Source organism: Diplotaxodon limnothrissa, linkage group LG7 (genome assembly GCF_057381915.1).
Source record: "Diplotaxodon limnothrissa isolate DT_005_m linkage group LG7, D_limnothrissa_male_GT1.1, whole genome shotgun sequence".
Classification (NCBI taxonomy): Eukaryota; Metazoa; Chordata; class Actinopteri; order Cichliformes; family Cichlidae; genus Diplotaxodon; species Diplotaxodon limnothrissa.
The window spans coordinates 10,717,854-10,742,517 of record NC_140602.1 but is presented as its reverse complement, the minus strand read 5'-3'; the positions used below and the strand labels follow the sequence as shown (position 1 = coordinate 10,742,517).

Here is a 24,664-nt window from a genome sequence, read left to right as displayed (position 1 = left end):
AGTTAGCCCACTTTTCCATTCACCAAACAGGGATTTGCAGCTGGTAATGTAAAATTGATCTTTTACAACTTCTACCTGGAGAACTATCAAACATTACATTAAGGCACATAGCCATATTCAAAACATCACCACATACTGTATCTATGGGGCACAGAAACATCAGCTACCATTCCCCTCTAGCTGGAGAAATTCAGCATGTATTCATGAAAGCAGACCATTTTCCTCCATTAGCGTTTGAGTCATTTGAGTACATAAAGTTCATAATTACAGGGTAAGACACCAGTTTGCTTTTGTCGACACAACTATTGCTGCACTGTCTGTGTTGACAGTTTTGAGGCAGAAAAAAAGGTGTTTGTTGTACTGTATCTTTTCAGCCCTGCTATTAGTTATTATTAGCAATCCATTACAGAAATCCTCCATAGAAACAGCAGTTTAAGAGTGGGAGTAAAATACTGTTGCTTTGGTGAACACATGTCTGGAACTATGGCCATTAAGATAAAGGGATTCCATGATTAGAAATAGAAAAATGAACATTTGTATCAAAAGCAAAACATACCTTCCCGCAAAAAACAACCACATTAGGTTCTTAAATAGATCTAGGATGCAAAGCACATCTATCAAGATGTGAACGGATGAATTCTCAAACTGAAAGTTGATGAATTTGAGAGATTTTGTTTTTTATACATGTCCATTCCAGCTGTTCTAACCAGTCCAGGTTATGCTTTAGTCCACATTCACTCTAGGGTTGTAAGACCATCAACATTGTGCTGTTTGAACCATCAGTAGCATAATATACAAATGTACAGATACACAATAGAAATACATACATCATTTGTTATTACAATGAGACCTACAAAAAAGCATGAGAATAAAAAGTCTGTGGGGTATTGCAGGTGAGGCAAGCAGAGCCACAAATGTGCATCCAGACTGAGGGACACAGCCCCTCCTACCATGAGTAAGCGCATGTCTATTTACACTGCATCATAACAAAGCTATCAAAAACAAAGGCTCCAAAAATTCCTCCTAAAAACTTTTTTTGTTCTTTTGTTTCTCTACATACAACAAGTTTTGATTTCCATGTATATACATCCCTAGAAAATAATTTCCATATAGTTACACACTTTCTACATATGTGAAACGATACAGTTCTAGTCCACAAGGAAGGTGTCTGCTTGTTTGTGCGTGTATGTGCACATATGTGACTGTTTATCTGTGAGCGTTGTGTGTGTGTGAGGCGGGCAAAGAAGAGGATAATGTTCATCAACTGGCTAACAGTCACAGGGGGCAGATTTGGAGAGTAGACTGGATGTGGTCACAGAGAGGAAGTAGTGGAGTCTACAATCTCTCTCCCGTTGCACACAGTGGGAACATAGTGGGCGCTGACAGAAGCTAGGAAAGGAAAAAGGAGCAAGGGGGTTAAAAGGGAAAATACAACTACACAGACAGAAAAAAAAGCATAGTTAAATATTCAATTTTGTTGGTGTCAAATTAGTAAAAGAAAAAACAACAACATCTTTGTCATACAGAATAGAAGGATACACAAATATTCATATTTTGCAGTAGAAATGACCCTGCAGCAATAACCCCCCCACCCTCTTCCCCACACACACACACATTTAACATATTTTACATTTTTACTAAGTCTTGAATTATTCACAGGAACTTACTAACATTAGGAGTTGTCAGGTAATAACAATTCTCAGCTGAATAAGCCCTGTGGAAACACTCACCAACCGGGCTGCTCCAAGAAACTGAGTGATCTGGAAATAAGCTAATTGGTTTGGGTATCTACAATTCAGGGGAGTCTATAAATACAACCCATGTTCTTTTAGTTTTAGTTTCCACTATCCAAAATACCATTAAGCAACGTGAGTTTACAGAAACTGTGGAAATCAAGACAGCATCTGAGAGAAAATGTTCAGATAAAACTGCAGGTCTGCTGGGCAGGAAGTCTAATCAAAACCACCCACTACAAAACAGTTGCTGGAAGCTTTAGCTAAAATAGGCGTGGTGGTGCGCTGTTCCACTGTGCAGCACTAATGCACAAACTGGGTCCCTACATCAAAGAGTCATCAGGAATAAAACATTACCTGTGACCTCATCACTAAAATCAGTGTCTGATGTATGCAGAGCAACATCTGGATAGGTCAGAGATGAAGCTTTTTTGGCCACAATCACCAGGGATTTTTCACCAGGGGGAAAAAGAAGCACTATTTCATGAAAACATGCCAATGGCTGCCAACTGTTAAGTAAGTAAGGAGGTTGGGAATATTATAAATAGTAATAGACAGGGAAATATTGGACTTTTTGTTGAGTACAGAATGTTGAGCATATAACCAAATAACCTACCATGAGATGCATATGAGGTGGCAGCCCCGCTGACACTGAAGCGATTAAGGTTAAGCCTGTGGCTGGTTACATTCTTTTGGGGCTGAAACATGATGATGTGGACCTTGGGGGCAAACATGCAACCCAGCACCACAAAGCCACTCAAGCTGACTGAGATACACATGGTAGTTGTCTGAACCTGCAGAGGAAACATAAGAAGACAGTAATTAGTAGCCAGGTTAGCACAAGACATCCATCCATGCATCCATCGATCTAGCTATCAGCCACATTGTGAGCAGTTTGCAAGTCTATCACTGTCACATGGACTAAATCGTTTTTGCTAACATTTGCATCTACGGTCAGCTGAGACTTGCCAGTAATCCTGACATGCATACTTTTGTACTGTTTCAGTTGCTATTACAAACTAATTTAATGATAACAATCTATAATAATGAAAATACTTCAAAGGAACATTTGAGTGCTTATGACAAAGTGCTTTGAATAGAATTAGAAATGAAAGCAAATGCTGCTAAAGACACTAAAGAAATTAATCTCTGTGTCTGCACACGCTGCAGATAATCATGCATGTAAAGTGAGAGCACAAGTCTTTGTTAGCATACTTTGTTAGCTTATAACACTTACTAGAATCTATCAATAAAAGACTTAATCAACAGAGACCACAGTGGCCAAAGTCTCTCACTGGAGGGAAGCTTTAATTTTATTCTCTGTGAAATCAATGCCGATTAAGTACACTCTTATTCTCTCTTGATTCCTGATCTCCAGCACGCAGCAGTGCGCACTATATGTTGCTGTATCCCGCCATAATCGTTATCACAAGTGTTACAAATGTTTGAATAACAGCAATTCCCAGTGAGATCACAGTACATTTGAGCATATCAGCAATAAACCCTTCAACGTCTCCTCTGAGTACGTATGTACATAGAGTATGTGAGTGGGCGGGTATGCATATTGGCGATGTTTTTCCCATATCTGTCTAATCTTACAGTAACATTACGTCAAAAAATGCATATTTAGAGGGGTGGAGAGGAGAGCTAGAGAGAGTATGAGAGTGAGCGAAAGAGGGTCATTTATTTGACATTTTACGGGGATCAAATGAGCAGCCCTGGCATCAGCACTCTATCAGCACTCCTCTCTTGCGCCCTTTGATACAACGTGTGCATTTGTGGAGTGTGTATATAAGGTGTGTGTGTGTATGCCTAAGATTTGTATGGTCAGGTGAACATTCACTCCCCGTTGCTGTTAAATCTGAACATGTGTCAGCAGTTTGACAGAGCTTGTTCAAGTGTCACTCCCAGTACTGCACAGCTGGGACATTTGCCAATAGGATTAGGAATTGTTGAAGTTGTGACTACACCTATGTGATTTCTGCTTTGTTAGCTGTGCATCTTTAAAAAAAAAATCATGTTGAGAAGATAAAAACTGCTCAAATAACCGCATTACATACTTGAAACACCAAAGCGAGTCAGTTGCCATAGAGTCCCATTGAAAAAACGCTCATCTTTATCACAGAAATAAAAAACTTTTAAGGTGGAACATGAAACAGCTTTCTATTCTAACTGAGCACTCAAAACGCTTTATACAACATCCAACATCAAAATGTCTACATATAACTTTTGCAGTCTATGGGAAAAAACAGTAAATGTGAAACTGCCAATAGTTAATTTTTACCACAAACAGCCCAGAGTATTTAATTCTGCTTTTTATTTGGACCATAAGCATACCATCACAGTTGTGCTGCTGCTAGATAGTTTTTAAGGTTAGGCTTGCATCTTGTTGAGCTAGAGTCAGATCAGTGTCCTCCTTAAATACAGAAACACGCACTCGTGCATGCATGTGTATGTTCAAAACCATACCCTGTAGTCACTGGATGTAACATAGAAGATAGGAAGAAAGGCCAGCCAAATTATACAGGTGGTGTACATAGTGAATCCAATAAATTTGGCCTCATTGAAGTTCTCAGGGCACTTCCTGGTCTTAAAGGCATACCTAGTGGAGAAGAGAATCACATTTTTAAGTTGACAAAATACCCTTTTCATTTCAGCAGTTCCTGATTTGATCTGTAGAACATAAACTACTTTATATAGTACATTTTGGGTAGTTGTGAGTTTAGTTGTGACACACTTACACAGTACACAAGATGACCAGGAGCACATCATATCCCAGTGACAGCAGCATGCTGGAGTCACGTACATTACACTTCAAGATGACAGTCTGTCGTCGCTCCGGCAATGTAAAGCGACGCGTGCCGGGGACTTCCAGCAGCAGCCATACTGACACCATTACTAACTGGACAGAGATTAGACTCAGACAGATGAACACCTGGAAAAAAAAGGGAAAAGAGGAAGTAAGGTCATCGAGATCTACTGTTTGTCCATCCATCCATCCATCTGACTGATGCAGATGGATAGACATGATGCTGCAATCACTCACCTGAGAGGATGGGCTAATGAAGCGTGGCCTCACGGCTCCCGCTCCGTCTTTCACACCACTGAAAATCCTGGCGATTCTGTTGGTTTTGGTGAGAAGGGCGGAGTAGCAGACAGCAAATGATGTGCCCAGGCCAAGGCGGCGCAGGGCACAGATGGCAGGAGAGGGTTTGGCCAAAAAGAGGAAAGTCATGGCGTAGGACATGAAGACTCCTAAGAGGAGGATATAACACAGTTCTCTACCTGATGCTTTCACCAGTGGTGTGTTGTTGTGTTTGACGAACACCCAAATCACCAGGCCGGTGCACATGAATCTGGGGACAGGGAGGAAGTTGCAGCCAGACATACAATCAGTGTCATGAAGTCACTGCTTATATGCTGTCACACACATAAAGCATGGTTATAAATAGCAAAATTGACTTAAACAATCAACAAAATATTCTGAAATCAGTATATGCTCATGTCATTGTCTGTGCATAGCTATGAAAATTTCTGTATCTGTATGACGCTGAGCCTCGGCTGACCACATGCTAAGTTTTTCCTCACTTACTTATTGTTGTGAGCTACTTCTGTTCAGTTTCCCTGTCACTTACCCTACACATGCAATGGTAATTGGGCCAATAGCCCAGGCATCTTCCCACATAATATAGTCCTCGGGAAGGTCATAACAGGACGTCAGGTCGTCAGTGGGCCACTGGCCAGGAGCGCAAGGTGAGCAGGTAAACTCATCAGCCAGGTATTCATGAGGCTCACAGGCTGTACAAATCCAGCAGCAGTACTCACCTGGGAAACAAGAATATGAACAGTTTGTGGCAGATTTTCCAAAGGTGCTGCTACCTTGAATGTCACTACAACAAAGACGAAATTAATGAAATTCACCATCCTACCTGCCTGCATTTTCTTCATCTCATTGCGCTCACAGGGGTCGCTGCACTGCGACGTGGGCACTACTTCTCTGGGCCAGCGAATTAAATCACTGCTCAGACTTAAACTCTCTGCCCATTCACCTACTGGCACGTAACCATAACGATCACCAGAGTGCTGGTAGCTGAAGATGTTGTATCGGCCTACGCCATCCCCCTGGGTGTCAAACTTCACTACTGTCTCGCTGCCTGGAGGAGAAAATGGGGCTGAAGAGAGAACACAGAGACAAAGAGTGGAAAAAAGGCGATAAACCCAGTGGGAAAGGAGATCAAAGCTTAACAATCACAAACAATCACCTTATTGAGGTCTCATTGATGTCTTTTAAAAGCAGCAGTGAAGAGAGGGACAATAAGCAATGGTCAGTAAGCCTTAGGAGTCCAAAACAGATAGTGAAAGGCACTACAAAAGTGTTTTCATTACTGAAGACCAGCCAGTCACAAAAGTGTTTTCTAAAAGGCTATAAATGCCCAGTATAATTGGTGATGTGTGTGTCACTGGCCTCCCACCTGTCCATAAGGTCACCTAGGGACAAAATTGCTGTTCTAAAATCAGATCTGATAAAGTTTATTACCAGATGCATCATTAACAAGCTGCCCATAAAGCCATATAGGCATGGAAGCAGAGAATTGAATCCCTTGGTAATGCTATAGCTACCCACACAATGATAGATTTAGCCTCTGGGTCTCTTCTGTGAGTGAGGTGCACTGCTGAAACTGCCAAATTGGTTTGTATACATGTTGTTATGAAAGGATTACCATCTACCCTGAGGATGTGGGAACAGAAGAGATTGTAAAATTGGCAGGATGTGCGGTCACCATTAAAAAAACAAATAGAAAAGGGCTATGGACTGGGAAAACAGTAAGTTATTGATGCTTTGCAGGCAGTGCTGGACCTGACAGTGCTGAAAGTTGGTTGTTTTGACACAGACAAAGTGTATGCCACTCCTATTGTGCCATCGCTGTCCTTTACAGCAGAGCAGTCAGCTCTGTATTGCTGACACACAGGCTTGCGTGTTATACGGTGGTGCCTTGTCGAAAGATGATGTGACTAGAGAAATCACAGTGTATGCTGGGTTTATAAAGCACCGTTCTTCAATTTGTAACAAGGCTCTCGGTCCTCACCGTGCAGCTTGCTTTGATGATGCTATGCCGCCTTCCTCATATCTCTTTGTCTTTGGGTAACTGAATAAATCGTGGGCTGAATTCATTCTCCATACATACAGCCTGGGATCAGTAGAGTGAATCAGGATACAGATTGCGAATAAGCTGTTGGGCTGAAAAGTTTGCATGTGTGTACGTGTAAGGATGTGCACACAAGATTGAAGCTCGATTAGGTTTTGCTTTACAGTTTGATGGCTAAGGTATTGCTCTGAGCGCTGTGGGAGGCAGTGCTGACAGAACCAAAGCTCTGACCCTGCTGTTAGCTGTGTGTGTGTGCGAATGTGTACGTATGTGCACGCAGCACTGACAGGGGCTAAAGCTGTGCTATTGTTGTGATAGTTCAGTGTGCTCAGAAAAGAATGGCGTGTCAGATGGCAGCAGAGGGGGTTAGGGTTTATGAAATCCATAAATCACAGAGACAGCACAACTCTCTATCTTTCTCCTCTCTCATCTCCCTCTGTCACAGGAAATTCTAACTGTCAAGTCTTCTTTGGATTTTGCAGCTAAATGTTTAGGTGACAGCTAAATGAAAATGATTTCAATAAGAAGGTGCTGATAATATCTTGAGATAAAGGAGATATATGAATCCATTATGCTGCACGTCGCCAGATAATAAAGTCTGCTAATATCAGCAAGCAATAAGGCAAGCTGGGACCTCCTCCTTTTAAACACCAATACACACTGACAGAAGACGTTACCAGTGGCTAATTATCATAACTGCACCTTATTAGGACCTTAGATATGTGCTGAGGCCTAATTATCTGCATGTGGTAATTACGTGTAATACAGACAAAAGAGATAAGAGTATTGGCCTACAGAGCCATTTGAAGGCACTGTTTTTGTCCTTGACTTCCCGCTAACACATCGCATTCAGGCAGCAATAGACTCAGAGGACCGGTGATTCCTCCTTATTTCCAACATCAGTGACCTCGCTGACATGACAGAATGGCTTATCAAGAAAGTGGATGAGGGTGCAAGTCAGAGCTAGCGAAGGCCACCAAGATTCAACTGACTGCAGAGAGCGGAGACACGTAGCCCAGGTTATTGACTGATGGACAAAATTCTCTCTCTTCATCACTGTCCTGGACTGAACTAAAAAAAAATAAAACTAAAACAACAACAACAAAGGTTTTTGTTTTGACAGGACTAAGCATCTATGGCCGTAGACTCACTGAATCAAACTTCTGAGCATGTTGAAATTTTGAGACTGGCCATTTAAATAATAGCTAAAACAGTTAATAAATATTTGTCAGTCCACATCTCCAGCCTGTTTTGTTGAATTAAAAAATATATACATTTAGGATTTCCTGATTTCCCAAATAGTTACAAATCTCTCTCTCTCTCTCTCTCTCTCTCTCTCTCTATATATATATATATATATATATATATATATATATATATATATATATATATATATATATATACTGATCATGTAATTCACTTGCTGGGCGCACGTCCTTATTTGAGGTTTGACAGCGGTTTAGTAAATAAAGATGAATGGCTTGGACATGAATTGAGGTGCAGTTTAGGCAAGGCCTCGAAGTGGACTGGTGGCGGCTCCCGAGCCTGGCAGATCCCCATGTACTAAATAGAAGTGAAGAAGTTAAAGAATTGAAAAGGGGAGGGATGGTGGGGCGTGTAAACGAGAATGAACAGCTTGTAGAACTGGGGGAACTTATAGAGATGAGAACCGGAAGAGCGTGTTTGGAGATGTGGTCCTGCACCTGAAATTCAGATACTTTATCTCCAATTACAGCAAGTTAGGGCACCACAAATGTGCTTTTACTATCAACAGGTTAGCTGTGGCCATATTATACCAACTAAAAGTGATTATAGTGGCCATGTCCTTTAAATATAGTCTTGGTAAACATCAACAGATGCAACTCTAATGTCAGCGATACTCATCGAGATCCATTTATCTTATGAAAATGCACGTATTAAATTCAGTTCCACCGATGGACCGAACAGGGAACCAGTCTGCCCATATGTCCAATTATGAGCCGGTCTGTTTCATGCATGCGCAACACATGCTACACGCACAGCGGGGCAGACAAATAGTGCACACTCATAACCACACATTAATATATTGTTAGCATGGAAGCTCTTCGGAAAGCAGTTGTCTCTTTGTCTTCAAAGTTTGCCAAAGTAAACCATGTGTGGACGAGTGCGAAAACATTTGTAACAACAGACCTAATCAGGCACTTAAATCACCCTCACCCAGCTGAATACAGACATTTTAAAGAAACTAACAAAGACAAAGTGGCTAAAGCTAAAGCTATCCAGTGCACAGAGTCAGCCACACGCCTGCAGGCTCTATATGAGCCTCGGTATGAGCAACAGATCAAAGCACTTAAGAGGAAAGTTATGGAGACAAATGAAAAAGTGGTTGGTGTCCTGTTATCTGTTAAAGTTATAAACATACTGGAAAATAATGTAAACACCTTAAATTAACATTGTTGTATAAACCTGTTACACCTAAATGTCAGCTGATGATGGGTGTACAGTATCTTTTTCAGGTAGCAGAACACTTATTTTTCAGATATTTAATAGACAATGTGCTGTAACTTACTGCAGTTTTGGGGGAATTGTAAAGTTTAATTTGGTAATTTCTGTATAATTTTATTTGGTGTTGGTTTTGGTTCTTAGAAAGAAAATCAGAACTGGGAAAATCAGCATAGGCAAGTCACTTTTAGGAAAAAAATCAGAATTGACAAAGAAAATTGAAATCTCTAATATCAAATAAAGTTAGACTCATTTAACCAGCTGGAAACCTCAATAAAGCCTCAGGATCTTTATAGCAAAGCTGAAGCACTGTGACAGGTCTTTGTGTTCAAGTCCGGCATCTCAAATATGCAAACTGTCTTTTTCGACCGACCTGCAGTGTTTCCGAAACAGTGTTGCTTAAAAAATGATTTTTAAAAAGCCTGTTCATATTATTTCCAATGTGCACAAAAGCCTTGATCTGTCAGCTACTTTTCTACAACATGTTTCTGTTACAACAACACGCTGAACAATAAACTGACGGAATGATTTGTAGCGATGCTTCCTAACGGCGGCTCTTAGGTTTCCATGTGTAACAGATCTTTTAACGCAACCTAATACAGTGTTATAGATGATTCTGTGTCACCTCATCCACACAATACTTCCCTACTGCTCCGGGTGACTTTTTATGCCCGTGAAGTGTCATCAGCAAACAAAAGACCAAGCCTCACTCACTGACATCCAGCAATACTGTCAGCCAATTCATCTGCCATGTGGTACACTAGAAGTAGAGTAGAAACGGTGTCTCACAGGCTGGGTGAAACATAGGGTTTGCTTTGTCCCAATCAAATCTAAATATACAACTATCTTACTGCAATGGCAACAAACTCTTTCATTTTTGTAATGGCACTTGATTAGACAACTGGGAGAAATGAAAATTAAACAGCAAAAAATACAAAAAAAGAGGGAAAAGAAAGAAAAAGCAAATCAACTTAAGCAAGACAAACTGTAGTTATAAAGCAGCCTAACCAGAACCCTAATTTTTGCGAAACACTTAGCATTCCCACTAACTTGAGAAACACCTTATTATTCTAGCTTAATTAGAAGCATGGTGAAAACAGGCTTTTCATTCAGAAGCTGAGAAATTAATTATGTTATCGGCCATGTCGGGCTAAAGCAAAGCCCAAGGGGGATTGTGGGTATTAAAGGCAGGGGGAAAGAGCGAGAGGAGGCAAAGGCGGCTTGGGATGAATAAGTAGGAATAAGTCATCTAAAAGCGGTGAAAGTGAAGTGCACAGATTTACGTGGAGAGGGTAAATCTTTTTTTGTTTTTGCTTACGTGACTTCACACATACATGCACTCATGTCCCCTCAGTGCATATATGCAGGTATTCACTCACATGTCACAAATTCACACACAGAGGGATCACATTAGTTATATTTGTTCTCCCTGTGGATTTGGTCCAAGGGGATGGAGGCGCTAACTGGGTCACAGAACAACAGGCCACAGGGGAACAGAGGACAGATAGGGTAGAGAAAAGGAAGTCTAGAGTAAGGGACAGAAATGTATAGGAGGTAAAATGTAGCGGAAGAGAGCTGAGGCTTGACTGAAAGAAAGGTGGTGAGATAGAGGAGACAAAAGAAAGAAATGGCAAGAGAAAAACAGAAGGTGCTGGGATGGAGAATGAGCCAAGAGACAAGATAAGGGCAAAGAAAGGAGGGAAGTGACAAGCGAGTAGAGGGAGAAGAATACAAGAGAAAGAGAAAGGAGATAGCAAAAGTGAAAAGCAAGAAACTGATGTCATGGTAGCTGAGATACAGGTGGATGGAAAGGAGAGCCTTTAGAGAGAGGAATCAACAGAGAATAGGTGAAGGCTGGATGGACAGATGAGCAAAGTGAGGGAGAGGAGTGGAGAAGCAGACTGGCGCAGAGAGGCAGTGGAGGCAGGAGAGCAACCTTGTGAAGTCTGAGTGGGATGTGCTGTTTTTGAATGTAGGAGAGAGTAGGACACTTTCCGGGTGAGAAAAAAAGGGGGACAAGCATCTAGAAAAGACGGAGTGATGAGGTGGGAGAGAAAGAGTGACGGAAAGACAGACAGCGACAAAGACAGAGAGACAGAGGAAAAGAGACTGAGGGAAAAACGAGGGAGAGAAAATGAGTGAAGGTTGTTCTCTAGCATCTAAACGTTGCAGCAAGCTCAATGTGGCCCTGAAGGCACACCGCCTCTGCTAACACAGACATATCTCACACACACACACACACACACACACACACACACACACACACACACACACACACACACACACACACACACACACACACACACACACAGAGAGAAAGAGAGAAGGGGGAATATCACATCTATCACCACTATTTGAACAGAAGACTGCATGCATGTGTGTATATACTGATCTGTTTGCTGCAGATCGGGGAGGTGGGTGGGTGGGAGTTGAATGATGGCTTTGAGAAGTGTGTGGGTTGGGGGTGTCTGCAATTTCATGCTGGTAGAAAAACAAGCATTTCAAGCCACCTCATTGTAAAAAAGACTGTTAGGAAGGCGTTTATGTGCCTCTTGTGTGTATGTATGTCTACGTTTTGCGTATGAAGCATGTTGTAAGGCCTCATAAAAATGTGTAAAAAAACGCCTCTGTGTCTGTTACTAGTTGGTAAGGAGCAGTTCCCATGATCTACCGGATCACTTCAACAATTGGCAATTACCATAGCAACGAGCAAGACGAGATTAGATGAAGAGAGCCGCATATGAAAACACTGCTTTTAATGCAGAATAGTGCATTAGGGCACCACATACAATGTCAGTAAAAGCTAATAAAACAACAGTCTTATTACATTTAAGAATCACAGTCCTAGGGGACATTTGGAAGCTATAAGGAAGCTCCGATTTTGATGCAATGCAAAGACTGTGCAATAAACCTGCATGTGTGTATAAGAGAAGGCGAAAGGAGGGAGACAGAGAGCACTGAAGAGTGTTGGTTTTCCGTCTGCTACAGTTCAGACTGAGAGCACTGCGGATGGTGATGCTGCAGTATTCATACCCCACATTCAACCTCAACTCACCTCAGCTTCTTCCTTACATACTGTAGTCGGAAGGATGTATATGTACAGCAGAGAGCGAGAGTGAGTCATTCTGGGCGAACCAATACCTCAAAACAAACACTGCCGCAAGTTCCCAGTTTAACTGTACCGTCTTCCACGTAGTTTGAGCTCTTATCAGCACAGCTTCTCTGAATGGATTTTTACCAATACAGCTGCTTGTCATTCTGTCAGCACTGTCAGTGTAAAAGGACTCAGGTTGTTTGTATTTGCTGTTCTTTCTTACCAGCTGAAGAATAAAAACGTGCAATTCGCAGACATACATCAGTATTAAAAAGAAGGCAGAAGCGGTGTTAGAGGGAGTGTATTATCAGACATAGAGATGTAGGAAAGTCACAGAGGGATTCACACCTTCTTTCTCATCTGCTGTCCTCTGCTTTTCCCTGCTTTTCTCTCCTCTGCCCCAAAACCCACTCCAGAGCATTTGTCAGCTTCCCGTGTGTGTAAATCTGCATATCCTTCCTATCTCTCACTGTATGTACTCTATAATGGAGTGGGATCATCGGTGCCAAGTGGAGGATGCAACTGCAATTGCTTTGACTGTTTCTTCAGTCTCTATCTTATACTCGCTCTTCTTCTCAGACAGAAATGCTCCACTTTGATTTGTAGCAGAAATGAAGATGGGGAATTTCAAAGAGAATTCTCTTCTTCTGCTGACGCATGCCGTCCCACTCCGGAATTGCCTCGGTGCTCACTTGTTCTCTCCCTCCTTCTTTCCCTATCTCTTTTTCTGTCTTATGCTCTCTTACCTTACCCCAAACTCTCTTTTCTCATTTTAGTCTGCCTGTCACTCTTATCTGTAAGCTCCCTCCCCCCCTCCCCTCATAGGCGATGCCATTTTCTCATCCTCCATCCATCCTTGCTGCTCTCTCTCCCCAGCGTCCCATGGCAAATCTGCCGTGTTAGTGTTGTTTGTCTGGCTGTTTTGATGTCTGCTCCTGGTCACGGTTGGTGGAGGAATAAGCAACTCTAAACCTGTGTCAGTCCCTGAGACACAGCAGTTTATTTATAACGCTTCCTTTGTACGCCATCTGTCAGTCAAGCCAATCCTCTGTCTCTTCACTCCCAAATCTACAGAGACTGACAGACAGACAGGCAGCCTGCTATAGGAGCTATTATAACACACACAATCTCATTAGTGCAAGAGAGAAGAATATGGCTGACGGATTAACTGACGCTCTCATTCCTCAAAGAAACTTTCAAGTGTCGTATCAATTACGCATGGGTAATAGGTGTCAATGGCAAGCTGGCTCTGACAATACATAGCAATTAAGTGGATTTGTTTCAGTACTTTTTATGTTCGTGGCTGCTTTGGCTGAGGAGAAGGACAACATCCCTGTATTGTTTCACAGAGGACTGTTAACTAGGGACTGAAAATTCCCATCGTTGTCCTACTGTCTTTCCACCAGCTTCCCCTCCAACATTTACTTCTTATTCTTCATAAAACTTCAACACCTTATCGCTCTTCATTCTGTTTGCCGTGCTATAGCTCTCTTACCTGCAAAGCTGACATTAAGGATGTAATCCCTGTAGAGTCTGCGCCCATCCAAGGCCTTCATGCTGTCACACAGCTTGGTGGTGTTAAAGCACAAGCTACGTTGCATGTTATGTAGGGCGTAAGCCATTGCATACACGGCATTCACCACAAACATGATCTTGGACTCGGGTTCAAAGTTATTCTTGTCCATCGACAAGTCCTTGTCACATGGTGGGGGAGGCGTCTCTCCCAAGCCCACTCCGCCTCCTCCCCCAAAAGAGCACTGAAACCGCTGCTCCCAGAACTCCTTGAACCAGGGATTCCGATGATTTTTGACAGGGTTCAGACTAAGGAAGTAGCGGTTGAATTCTGGTATGGGATTGGCTGCCAATTCAAGCGTGATGGCTCCTTCAGCTGTGACCTCATTTCCCTTGACAATGCTTTCCTGCGCACCCCAGCCGTCGCTGGCCACCCATATGAAGGAGGTGTTGAGCCTGGCAGCAGCTGCCAGCAGCTCTCTGGCATCGTCACTTCGCAGGAAAAGAACAGCCACACGGGCGTTTGGCTTCTGGAGGAGCTGACGGATCACAGCTTCATAGGACTTCTTCGCGTTAGACCGTCCCACCTGGACAAAGAAGAGACATGCTGCAATTTAATGACAGACATACTGTACATGCTCCTCCTCCTTATGTTCCCTATTCGTAATTATTTATCACATAAATCATAGGCGGAAATGTGACAAAAAAAGATATGTCTCACAGTCTCATACCAACATGTATTTCTGTAGCAAATTAGATGAAAAATGTGACTGTGAAAGCACCCAGAATGAGTTCTTGGAGATAAGCTTTCATTTTCTGGTTCACGACTGATAACAACAGTGTGATATTAAACCCTATTTGGTGTAGGACGAGATAAGACGTAAAGACAAACTTTTATAAGCGGACAAATTTAGCACTTTGCTTATTGTTGCTGGTGCAGCCGTAGGCCATACATCAGGGTGACATTCCACATGGAAGTTTTGGCTTTGTTTGTTTTGTTTAGCTTTTCTTTCTGTTTGCTTCTTATAGCCATGTGGATTTGACAACAGAAATGTACAAATGAATTCTTTTTCCTACCTTCTCTGAAGTGGCAATACAGATGTTTCTCATGCGTGCCTCTTGTTCAAAAGCCTCGATACCAGTTTCCCCGTAATCACCCTCGGATGCGACGGTGGACACATAGGTCCAGTTGAAAAACCGCAGGATCTCAGCCATGGCTTTGGCCTGGTAGAAATCAGGGGGCACAGTGCGGGCAAAGTAATCGTACCGCGTCTTGTCGCTGAGTTTGGCACTTGTTGAAGCGTAGCTTATCTGAGGGATCTGGAAGAGCCTGAGAAGATTGGCAACCTGAGGGAACACATAAATCAGGTGGAATAATTCTGAGCCTGCTGTTGTAAAATTAAGCTATCGCAACTGCTTTAAAATTAGAGTCTTGACATTGATTGATTGATATCTTTTTTTTTACTGGATTTTCATAGCCCATGCTCCTATGACATGATGAAATATATTTTAATATTTTAACTTTAATATTTTGCTGCAGATAACACCGTAAAGTTATTGAGAAGAGCCAGGGATAAAGGAGCAAAAGGAGATTTCCCATAATTTTTTGTAAATTATATTTTTAATGTTATGTATCCAGAGCTGAATTAGAATTGACTGATTATACTCTTATGGATCAGTGTGAATACAATCTAATAAGTCTGAATTTTATTAAAATATTCTCTATGAACTTGATGATTTTTTTAGGTGATAGTATAAAAAGTATTTTCTTTAGGAATGATTTGACACTTAGACTGAATGTAGTCAATGTCTGAAAGGTAGAGTAAAAAAATTAAGGGCCAAAACATGTCAAACTTAACATTTATAGTAACTTTTATTAGTTTCTGTCATGAATATATGTATATATATTAGGGGTGCAACGATACACAAAATTCACGGTTCGGTTCGGTTCGATACTTTGGTGTCACGGTTTGATATTTTTCTGATACAAAAAAAAATGTTCATGCCTTTTTAATTTGTCGTTTATAAAATTTTCACGGCACATTCCGCACCACATCTCTGTGCGTTCATCATTTGTTTGAAGCCAGCTCACCTCCTGCAACTACTTTTCCGAGGATACGTGCTTCTTTTGTGGTTCGGACTCCTTCTGACATTTCTTTGGAGGTGGAGGAACATTACAGTAATTGCTTAAAGGAGCTTCTTCGACATCTTTAAGAGTTCTAAACAAATGTCTGTCCTCCTCCTGAAAATCTTATGTACGCAAACACGCGTTGCAACTTCTTATCTTGTGCCCGTTTTTTATTTTGACAGCGAATGCGCACCTGCGGACCACTTATGTGCAGCCCTGGTTATTATTTAGCTCGTCATATTGCAGCCACAGAAATTATTTTGTCCATGAAACCATAAAGTTGCACTTTCTTTTTGCCTTATAGCCTGATTTGTCATAACTTCTCCGTTTTGTGGTAAGCTTTTCTTTGGCTGTCACTTCTTCACCCTGACCTGTCTTATTTGGCTCAGCAGAACTAAAATATATATCCTGCTGCTTTTACACACGCACTCACATAAGCTCAGCGATTCTCTGCGCGATCAACCTCTCACATGTTTAAGCTTGCTGCGGGAGATTTCACTTGTCATGTTTGCATAGTAAGCTAACGATTGATAAGACGATGTCAGAGGAATTGGTGCGCAAATTATCATCACTCACCAATCAGTGCTGTCGCTCTCTATACACAGTTTGCGCATTGCAAAGTGAAAGCAAAAAACAAGTGCAAATTCAAACGCGATTTCAATATGTCACATATTGACAGTGGCTCACCGATGCCAATGACATAATTACCCAGCTACATTTCCGAAAGAATGCAAAAGCATTGACATATATTTTCCTTCCTACAATAGCCCGACGGGCAGGGCAGAGATAGATTTTGGTAGCGCGACTGGAAAAATCGCTAGCCCCAGGATGCCGGGCAGGCGATTTTGCAAGCCCTGTATCTTATTGAGGAATCACTCATCTTTGGAAAAGAGAGTTTATTACAGAGAAATGGCTCTTTCCAAAATAAAAGCTATACTATACGCTTCTTCTGGGCTATATTCTCAGCAGCATATTGTAGCGGGTCAGGGCTGTTCGGGGTTCTGTTTGTACAGTTATGTTTTGTTTATGTTGCCATAGTGACGGGTGACGCCCTCTCGCTGCGACGGTGTGTCCTTCCGGGGTCAGAGGGCGTCCTGTGTGTTGTTGTTGTTGTTGCTGTGCGGTTGCCGCGCTGAGCAGTTAGCTAGCGGCAGTGTTCTTCTGCAGATGTCAATAAACGGCTGTGCTCCCTGGCTAGCTCACGGGAAGCAAGACCAAACGATACCTTCGTCTCCTCCTTGTCTGAGCTCGCCACATTGGTGTCAGAAGTGGGATGATGGTGGCACCCCATGTTCTGACCCGAGTGACTTTTCCCCCGCCGGTCGTGACCGGCCGGTGTGCCAAAAGAAGGCACCTGGACATTTGCAGGACTTTGTGTGGGGTAATGGGGTCGTTGGGGACGACTGACCCCTTAGGTGGGGGCTATGTAGCGGGTCAGGGCTGTTCGGGGTTCTGTTTGTACAGTTATGTTTTGTTTATGTTGCCATAGTGACGGGTGACGCCCTCTCGCTGCGACGGTGTGTCCTTCCGGGGTCAGAGGGCGTCCTGTGTGTTGTTGTTGTTGTTGCTGTGCGGTTGCCGCGCTGAGCAGTTAGCTAGCGGCAGTGTTCTTCTGCAGATGTCAATAAACGGCTGTGCTCCCTGGCTAGCTCACGGGAAGCAAGACCAAACGATACCTCCGTCTCCTCCTTGTCTGAGCTCGCCACAATATTTTAGTTCTGCTGAGCCAAATAAGACAGGTCAGGGTGAAGAAGTGACAGCCAAAGAAAAGCTTACCACAAAACGGAAAAGTTATGACAAATCAGACTATAAGGCAAAAATAAAGTGCAGCTTTATGGTTTCATGGACTGTGGCTGCAATATGACAAGCGAAATAACCAGGGCTGCACATAAGTGGTCCGCAGGTGCGCATTCGCTGTCAAAATAAAAAACGGGCATAAGATAAGAAGTTGCAATGCGTGTTTGCATACATAAGATTTTCAGGAGGAGGACAGACATTTGTTTAGAACTCTTAAAGATGTCGAAGAAGCTCCTTTAAGCAATTACTGTGATGTTCCTCCACCTCCAAAGAAATGTCAGAAGGAGTCCGAACCACAAAAGAAGCACGTATTCTCGGAAAAGTAGTTGCAGGAGGTGAGCTGGCTTCAAACAAATGATGAACACACAGAGATGTGGTGCGGAATGTGCCGTGAAAATTTAATAAATGACAAATTAAAAAGGCATGAAAATTTTTTTTGTACCGAAAAAATATCAAACCGTGACACCAAAGTATCGAACCGAACCGTGAATTTGGTGTATTGTTGCACCCCTAATATATATATAATATATATATATATATATATATGGCAAATTGAACCTCCCCCACCCTCATTCAGATCTGGCGTTTGGAATTATTTTGGTTTTCATGTGACGTATGACCCTGAAGGTAAGCGCTCATGGACTAAAGTAAAACAGTATGTTGGATGTGCCACGCAATGCTCAATTACATGGGTGGGAGCTAGTGTGTTAGCGCAGTTAGCTCGTTAAGTGTTGGCCGTCTAACGGAGATTTGCCGTGTTGTGGCGTTAAGGTCATTTTAACAAGGTTAACCTGAAAGCACTAGTGGGAACACAACGAATATGACTGCACATTTACGCCAACATCATCCTAGTGCAAAGACAAAAACAACAAGCATGCATGTTACAAACTTTACCCGAGTCATTTAGACAGCCGTTAGCACAGGATTCGCCTTATGGGGACCTGATATGTTTAATATGCTGCTGAGAATATAGCCCAGAAGAAGCGTATAGTATAGCTTTTATTTTGGAAAGAGCCATTTCTCTGTAATAAACTCTCTTTTCCAAAGATGAGTGATTCCTCAATCAGATACAGGGCTCGCAAAATCGCTAGCCCGACGTCCTGGGGCTAGAGATTTTTCCAGTCGGGCTACCAAAATCTATCTCTGCCCTGCCCGTCGGCCTATCGTAGGAAGGAAAAATATATGTCAATGCTTTTGCATTCTTTCGGAAATGTAGCTGGGTAATTATGTCATTGGCATCGGTGAGCCACTGTCAATATGTGACATATTGAAATCGCGTTCGAATTTGCGCTTGTTTTTTGCTTTCACTTTGCAATCGCGTGAACTGTGTATAGAGAGCGACAGCACTGATTGGTGAGTGATGATAATTTGCGCACCAATTCCTCTGACATTGTCTTATTAATCGTTAGCTTACTACGCAAACATGACAAGTGAAATCTCCCGCAGCAAGCTTAAACATGTGAGAGGTTGATCGCGCAGAGAATCACTGAGCTTATGTGAGTGCGTGTGTAAAAGCAGCAGGATTTATATTTCAATTCTGCTGAGCCAAATAAGACAGGTCAGGGTGAAGAAGTGACAGCCAAAGAAAAGCTTACCACAAAACGGAAAAGTTATGACAAATCAGGCTATAAGGCAAAAAGAAAGTGCAGCTTTATGGTTTCATGGACAAAATAATTTCTGTGGCTGCGATATGATGAGCTAAATAATAACCAGGGCTGCACATAAGTGGTCTGCAGGTGCGCATTCGCTGTCAAAATAAAAAACACGCACAAGGGTTAGGGTTAAATTTAAAAATTGTACTTTTGAGTTAAAATATATATTTCTAAAATGAAATGGTACACAGAGGACCTCATGTTTTACTCCATGACTATGAGGTGTCCAGGTCCTGTGGCTGTAAAAAAAAGCCCAAATCATCACTCCTCCACCACCGTGCTTGACAGTTGGTATGAGGCGTTTATGCTGATGTGCTGTGTTTGTTTTTTCCATTTAGCAAACTTAAGCTGTGTTGCCATAGCCATTTTAGAAAGCAGAGGTATAGATTAAAGATGTGGTTACATTTGATGGTGCTCAGTTAATCAGGTGTATTTGATAAGCACCACTTGGCTGCTACTTACACGTTTAATTCGTATGGAAGCAGAACTTCCACAGGAAGGTGTGTTTTGCTTTTCACAGGACAAACAGCGGATAAAATGAAGGGCTGTACCAAGGCTTGGCAGAAGAAAGGGAATGGTAAAGTTAAAACAAAGTGGAACTGAGAATCAGCACAAGGAATGTTTATGGGGTTGAAATATATAAAAACAATAGCATCAGTTTGAAACTGCTAAAGCTTCTTGCGCTTAGTTATTTAAAGTTGGTGTAAGTGTTTATCTGTTTCAAGTGATCTTTAACCTTTGACTGCAAGGCACTTAATCAAATATTTTTAATAAAAGCTGAGAAAAGATTTTTTTTTTCCATATGGAAAATGGCAACATATATTGAAGATCTCTGCTTGTAGAAGTTGCTTCTTGCGTAACATGAAAATAAAAGAAAACACAGCAAGTACATATGCACATGGTGAATCATTTATTAGTGACGGGTGCCTGAGCTCTAGTAGCGTCTATATTGCATTCCCTTTTACTATTGATTGGGCTATGGTCATGTTCTGTTTATTGCAGTTTCAATCACAGATGTCACACAAACAGTAGAGATACGACTGGAAGACATCCTCGCGCTCACAAAGGCATGTAAACATACACAATCAAACATGCACAGGCACCCACAAATAAACACAAACTACACAGCCATTCTGTTCCCGCCTCAGTTTAATCCTGTTAGAGCGCATCAGTCTGTGCTTTTCTATATTTCATTCATAGCTCAGCTGATGAGCTGTTTTGACAACATGTCAGAATCTCATTAGACTAATAATGCAGAAGATTAGAGCACACGCTCACATACATACACCGATGTGCGCCAGAACAGGCCGACACTTACGCCAACACCTGCGCTGACATACACAAGCACGCACGCACTGATGGCTGCTTATAGTTCTGCAGGCAGGTTTTATGGGTTTAAGATGGCACTAGACTTAAATGTCACGGAAGGTCACGCTGCAAAATGTAACCGCATTGCTCCATTACCTGCCACTGAACAATGACCAGCTACCTAAGAGGGCTGTGTGTAGGGACACGGGGAGTTTACTCTGTTAGCGAAAGCTGCCTTCTTCCCTTGTGAGAGAGAGAGGGAAGGGAGAAATGCATAGGAATGGGCTGGATGTGGATATGGAAAGAAATGAAAGTAAAGGACGGAAAAAATGGTGCAGAGGAGGGGTTCTGTGGGTTTTCTCCTCGGAATGCAAGTCACACACATGCACACACAGAGACATATACACAGAGACATGAATGAGTAGAGGGGAGGAATCATGCTCGCTAAGTAAATGCCTTCAAGGCACTGGAGTTTAGTTGTGCATGGTTAAACATAAAATAATTCCCTATTACTTCATTTGGAAGCCACAGACAGACTGGCCAAGTACAAAGGCATGAAGGAGTAGCTAGATTAGCTTCACTGGCATTAGATCACAAAACAGCACACAGTTCAGGTCTTGTAAACACGGTTGCTGTTTAGATAAAAAAAAAAACCAAAACAAAACGATAAAAAAAACCCAGCAACAAAGGCCAACAAAAACGAGCCGCAAGAAAACAAAGCATAATTATGTCTGATGAAGGACAAGAGGCAGTGCAGATGTGTTAACAATGGCTGCCCCAGGAAGGAGGAGGAGGAAAAGAAGGGGGCTGAGGTCAGCATACACTGAGATCTCCCCAAATAGCCGGGAGGGATGCCTCAGAATGCATATAAATATGGAGGGAAAAAAAGGGAAGCAGGAAGTTATGAGAAGTGAGAGAGCAAAGATTTAGAGGAGAAAAAAAAGCAATATATAAAACGGAAGAGAGAGAAAAAGACAGGGCAGGGTGAGAAAGAAAAGACAGAGAGACAGTTTCAGAGATTAGGGATTTAAGGACTGATAGGAGGAGGCTTTTGTGCAGTCACAGAGGAGTAAGGGAGAAGGAGGTTTTATGCTAAACTATGCAAATTACATAGTTCTATGACAAGAGCTACACGGGCTGGGAAAACACACAAGAGCACACCGATGTAGCTTGATTCTAAGAAATAGACATACACATACATACACAGTCACATAAATATGAAAACAGCAGAAATGGAAAATGTCACTTTAACCCTTGGCCACGGGAGAATAAGCAAAAACTTAATGAGAAAGTAGATGATCACAGTGATTGTTGTTTGTATAACTACTTCTGTACTTTTGTTACCTGTATAGAGACACTGCTAAAAGATCCTCCTATGACTCCTGCGATTGCAAGCGGGCTGTCGTCCTGCAAAGCATATGATCCATCGGGACAGATGAACTCTGTGTCGTCCACCTTGGTGAGAGAGGCTCTTACGAACTCCAGAGCCTGGGCAACACAGAGACACAGATATTTTAGAACAAGTGTAATGGATCATGTAGGGTACAATATGGTCTATGTTTTCTATTAATTCTTAATCAGCCTTTGAAGTATTTTTGCTGTAATGAATGTGCTACATAAATAAAAGTTGAATATGTTGAGGTTATTTTTTAATGCAAAGTTTCTCTCTTCTCTAAGGACAATGAAAATCTATTGCTTCACACATGAGGTTGATTCATTTCAGTACAGGGTCCAAATTGTAAATTAACTCATACGAGACCAAGGCAGATTATACTGTATTTAAACTGCTGTGGGAAACAAGTTATAAATCCACAACCTGTTTAGAGAAACCAGATGTCAACAATTCAAGGTTTATACAATCAGTCACAGAGCTCATTGCGTAAGATCACTAGATGCATCATACCTAAATAGCTCAGCAATAAGAAGATTTTTTTGAAGATAACAATCCTTGAGGGGAAAGTGCCATCCTTTCTTTTTATCTGGCTCATTTCCCCCATCGAAAATAGCTTCAATCTATCTTTCTCATCACGGATTTGCTGTTATCATTCAAGGCAATATCCTTTTTCCTTTGTGAATAAAATAGAATTTTGAGGTACATTTACTTCACCTGAATATTACCTTTTAATGAGAGCCTATAGTTTTACTCGATTTAAAATGGAAACGTTGCACATTTAACTTCTGAGGCCAAAAATTACTTAGATGAGCAACTTTTTAAAGACAAAATATAGCAAAAGTTCAAGTCGCCCAGGAGCACAAAACAACTAATTAGATTTTAACTGTGCTGTACCTAAAACGTTACATCAGCATTCACATGGATTATCCCGATATTTCACCAATATGCTTTTGTGGGGATTTGATTACTTTCAGTGCTGTCATGTGTTTACCTTTAATGTCCTTTAAACTGACTTTGACTTACATATGTAAGATATGATTATGATGCGACCTAATTTTGTGGTAGTGAGACTAAATTTTAGGTGTGTGGGAAAACTACCATATGGCAGAAAATTACATTTGTACACTGTCTAGATTCATCATCTGCCATTGATGCACAATGGCAATCTTCACCCACCTGTTCAAGTGCATAGGTATCTCTGGAGCAGGTATCAAGAATGTGGACCCCTAGGGAGACCCCTGGTAGCAAAGCTTTGTCCGAGTTGATTCTGTCTATGGCAAACAGCATGGCCTCCAGCCTCTGGATCCCTCTGTCCTCATTAACACGGCCACATTCCTCCATGCCAGCTCCTTTTTCATGCACTGGAAACAGGCCGCCGAGCACCAGGTCACCCTCGATGCGGATCTCCCGACGTGACTGGGGTGGGTCTGAGAGCAAAACGCCTTGACACATCATGACCAAAACAAGAAAGGGAATGCGGGCCACCATGTTGTGCTCAGAGAGGATTGTCAGAACGCAAGAACAGGCGTGACAGAGAGCGAGACAGAGGGAAGCGAAGGGCTAAGGGTTAAGGTTAGGGGTGAGGGGTTACAAGTGAAGTGGACAGTGCTCAGTGGGGTTGAGTCAGGCAGCGGCCGTGGATTCTTGGGTTGTTTTGTGGCCCATGAAACGGTCAGGGAGAACTGAACTGGACCACACATGGAGGGGCACACCATCTGGGCATCAGTTCTGCTTGCAGAAGAAGGGAGAAGAGAGGAGGAGAAAAGAGAGGAGGGAAGAAGAGTGGGATATAAGTTTGTCAGTCCACATGCCACAGGGCAAATCTAAAAGCTGAAATACTTTTTGTGGTACAATGAAGTAGAAAGACAGCAAAGTAGACATTTTAGTGGAGTTTGGGGACACTGCTAACAAGGGCTCAGTCATTTCTGCTTTACAGGCAAAGCAAGGCCATGACTAACAGGGATATGGAATTGTTTGGAGATTTTACCCCACTCTTCTCCAACCTCCTCCTCCCTTACATCACCCGGTAAACTTTCTTATTGTAAGTGTGCACATGTGTGCGCGCGCGTATGTGTGTGTGTGTGGGGTGTCTGCCCCTGGTTGTATCAGGATAAGCCAGCTTAGATGGCTGGTTGATACACGAGCCAAGTCTTCTCATGCCACAGATCAGAAAAGCTTCTCTAATCTCATCTCTGTTCCAGCAATTCTCCGCTTGTCCATGAGTTTATACCCCTAAGTATATGTGTGCATGTGTGTGCGTGTGTGTGTTATCAGATTTATTGCTCCCCCTCTCCCTTGCATAATTACAGAGTGAGGGCTGAATGCATTTTACCATGAAAGAAGCTGTCTGACAACAATGAGGCCAACAACAGCTGATGCTACTTACTCAGCTTACGACTCAATTAAAGCTGTGTTTTGA

At 42.2% G+C, this 24,664-nt stretch overlaps 1 protein-coding gene across 1 annotated transcript; it reads right to left on the bottom strand.

Moving 5' to 3' along the window:
• Positions 1 to 1,312: 1,312 nt before the first annotated feature.
• Positions 1,313 to 23,733, bottom strand: grm3 (glutamate receptor, metabotropic 3). The gene is made up of 11 exons (XM_085357367.1): positions 23,422 to 23,733; positions 22,197 to 22,340; positions 15,045 to 15,314; positions 13,951 to 14,554; positions 5,663 to 5,905; positions 5,369 to 5,558; positions 4,780 to 5,089; positions 4,475 to 4,668; positions 4,203 to 4,335; positions 2,350 to 2,527; positions 1,313 to 1,389 (listed from the first exon to the last, which is right to left on the bottom strand). Exons 1-11 carry the CDS (start codon positions 23,731 to 23,733, stop codon positions 1,313 to 1,315), a joined length of 2,655 nt encoding a protein of 884 aa, XP_085213493.1.
• Positions 23,734 to 24,664: the final 931 nt, after the last annotated feature.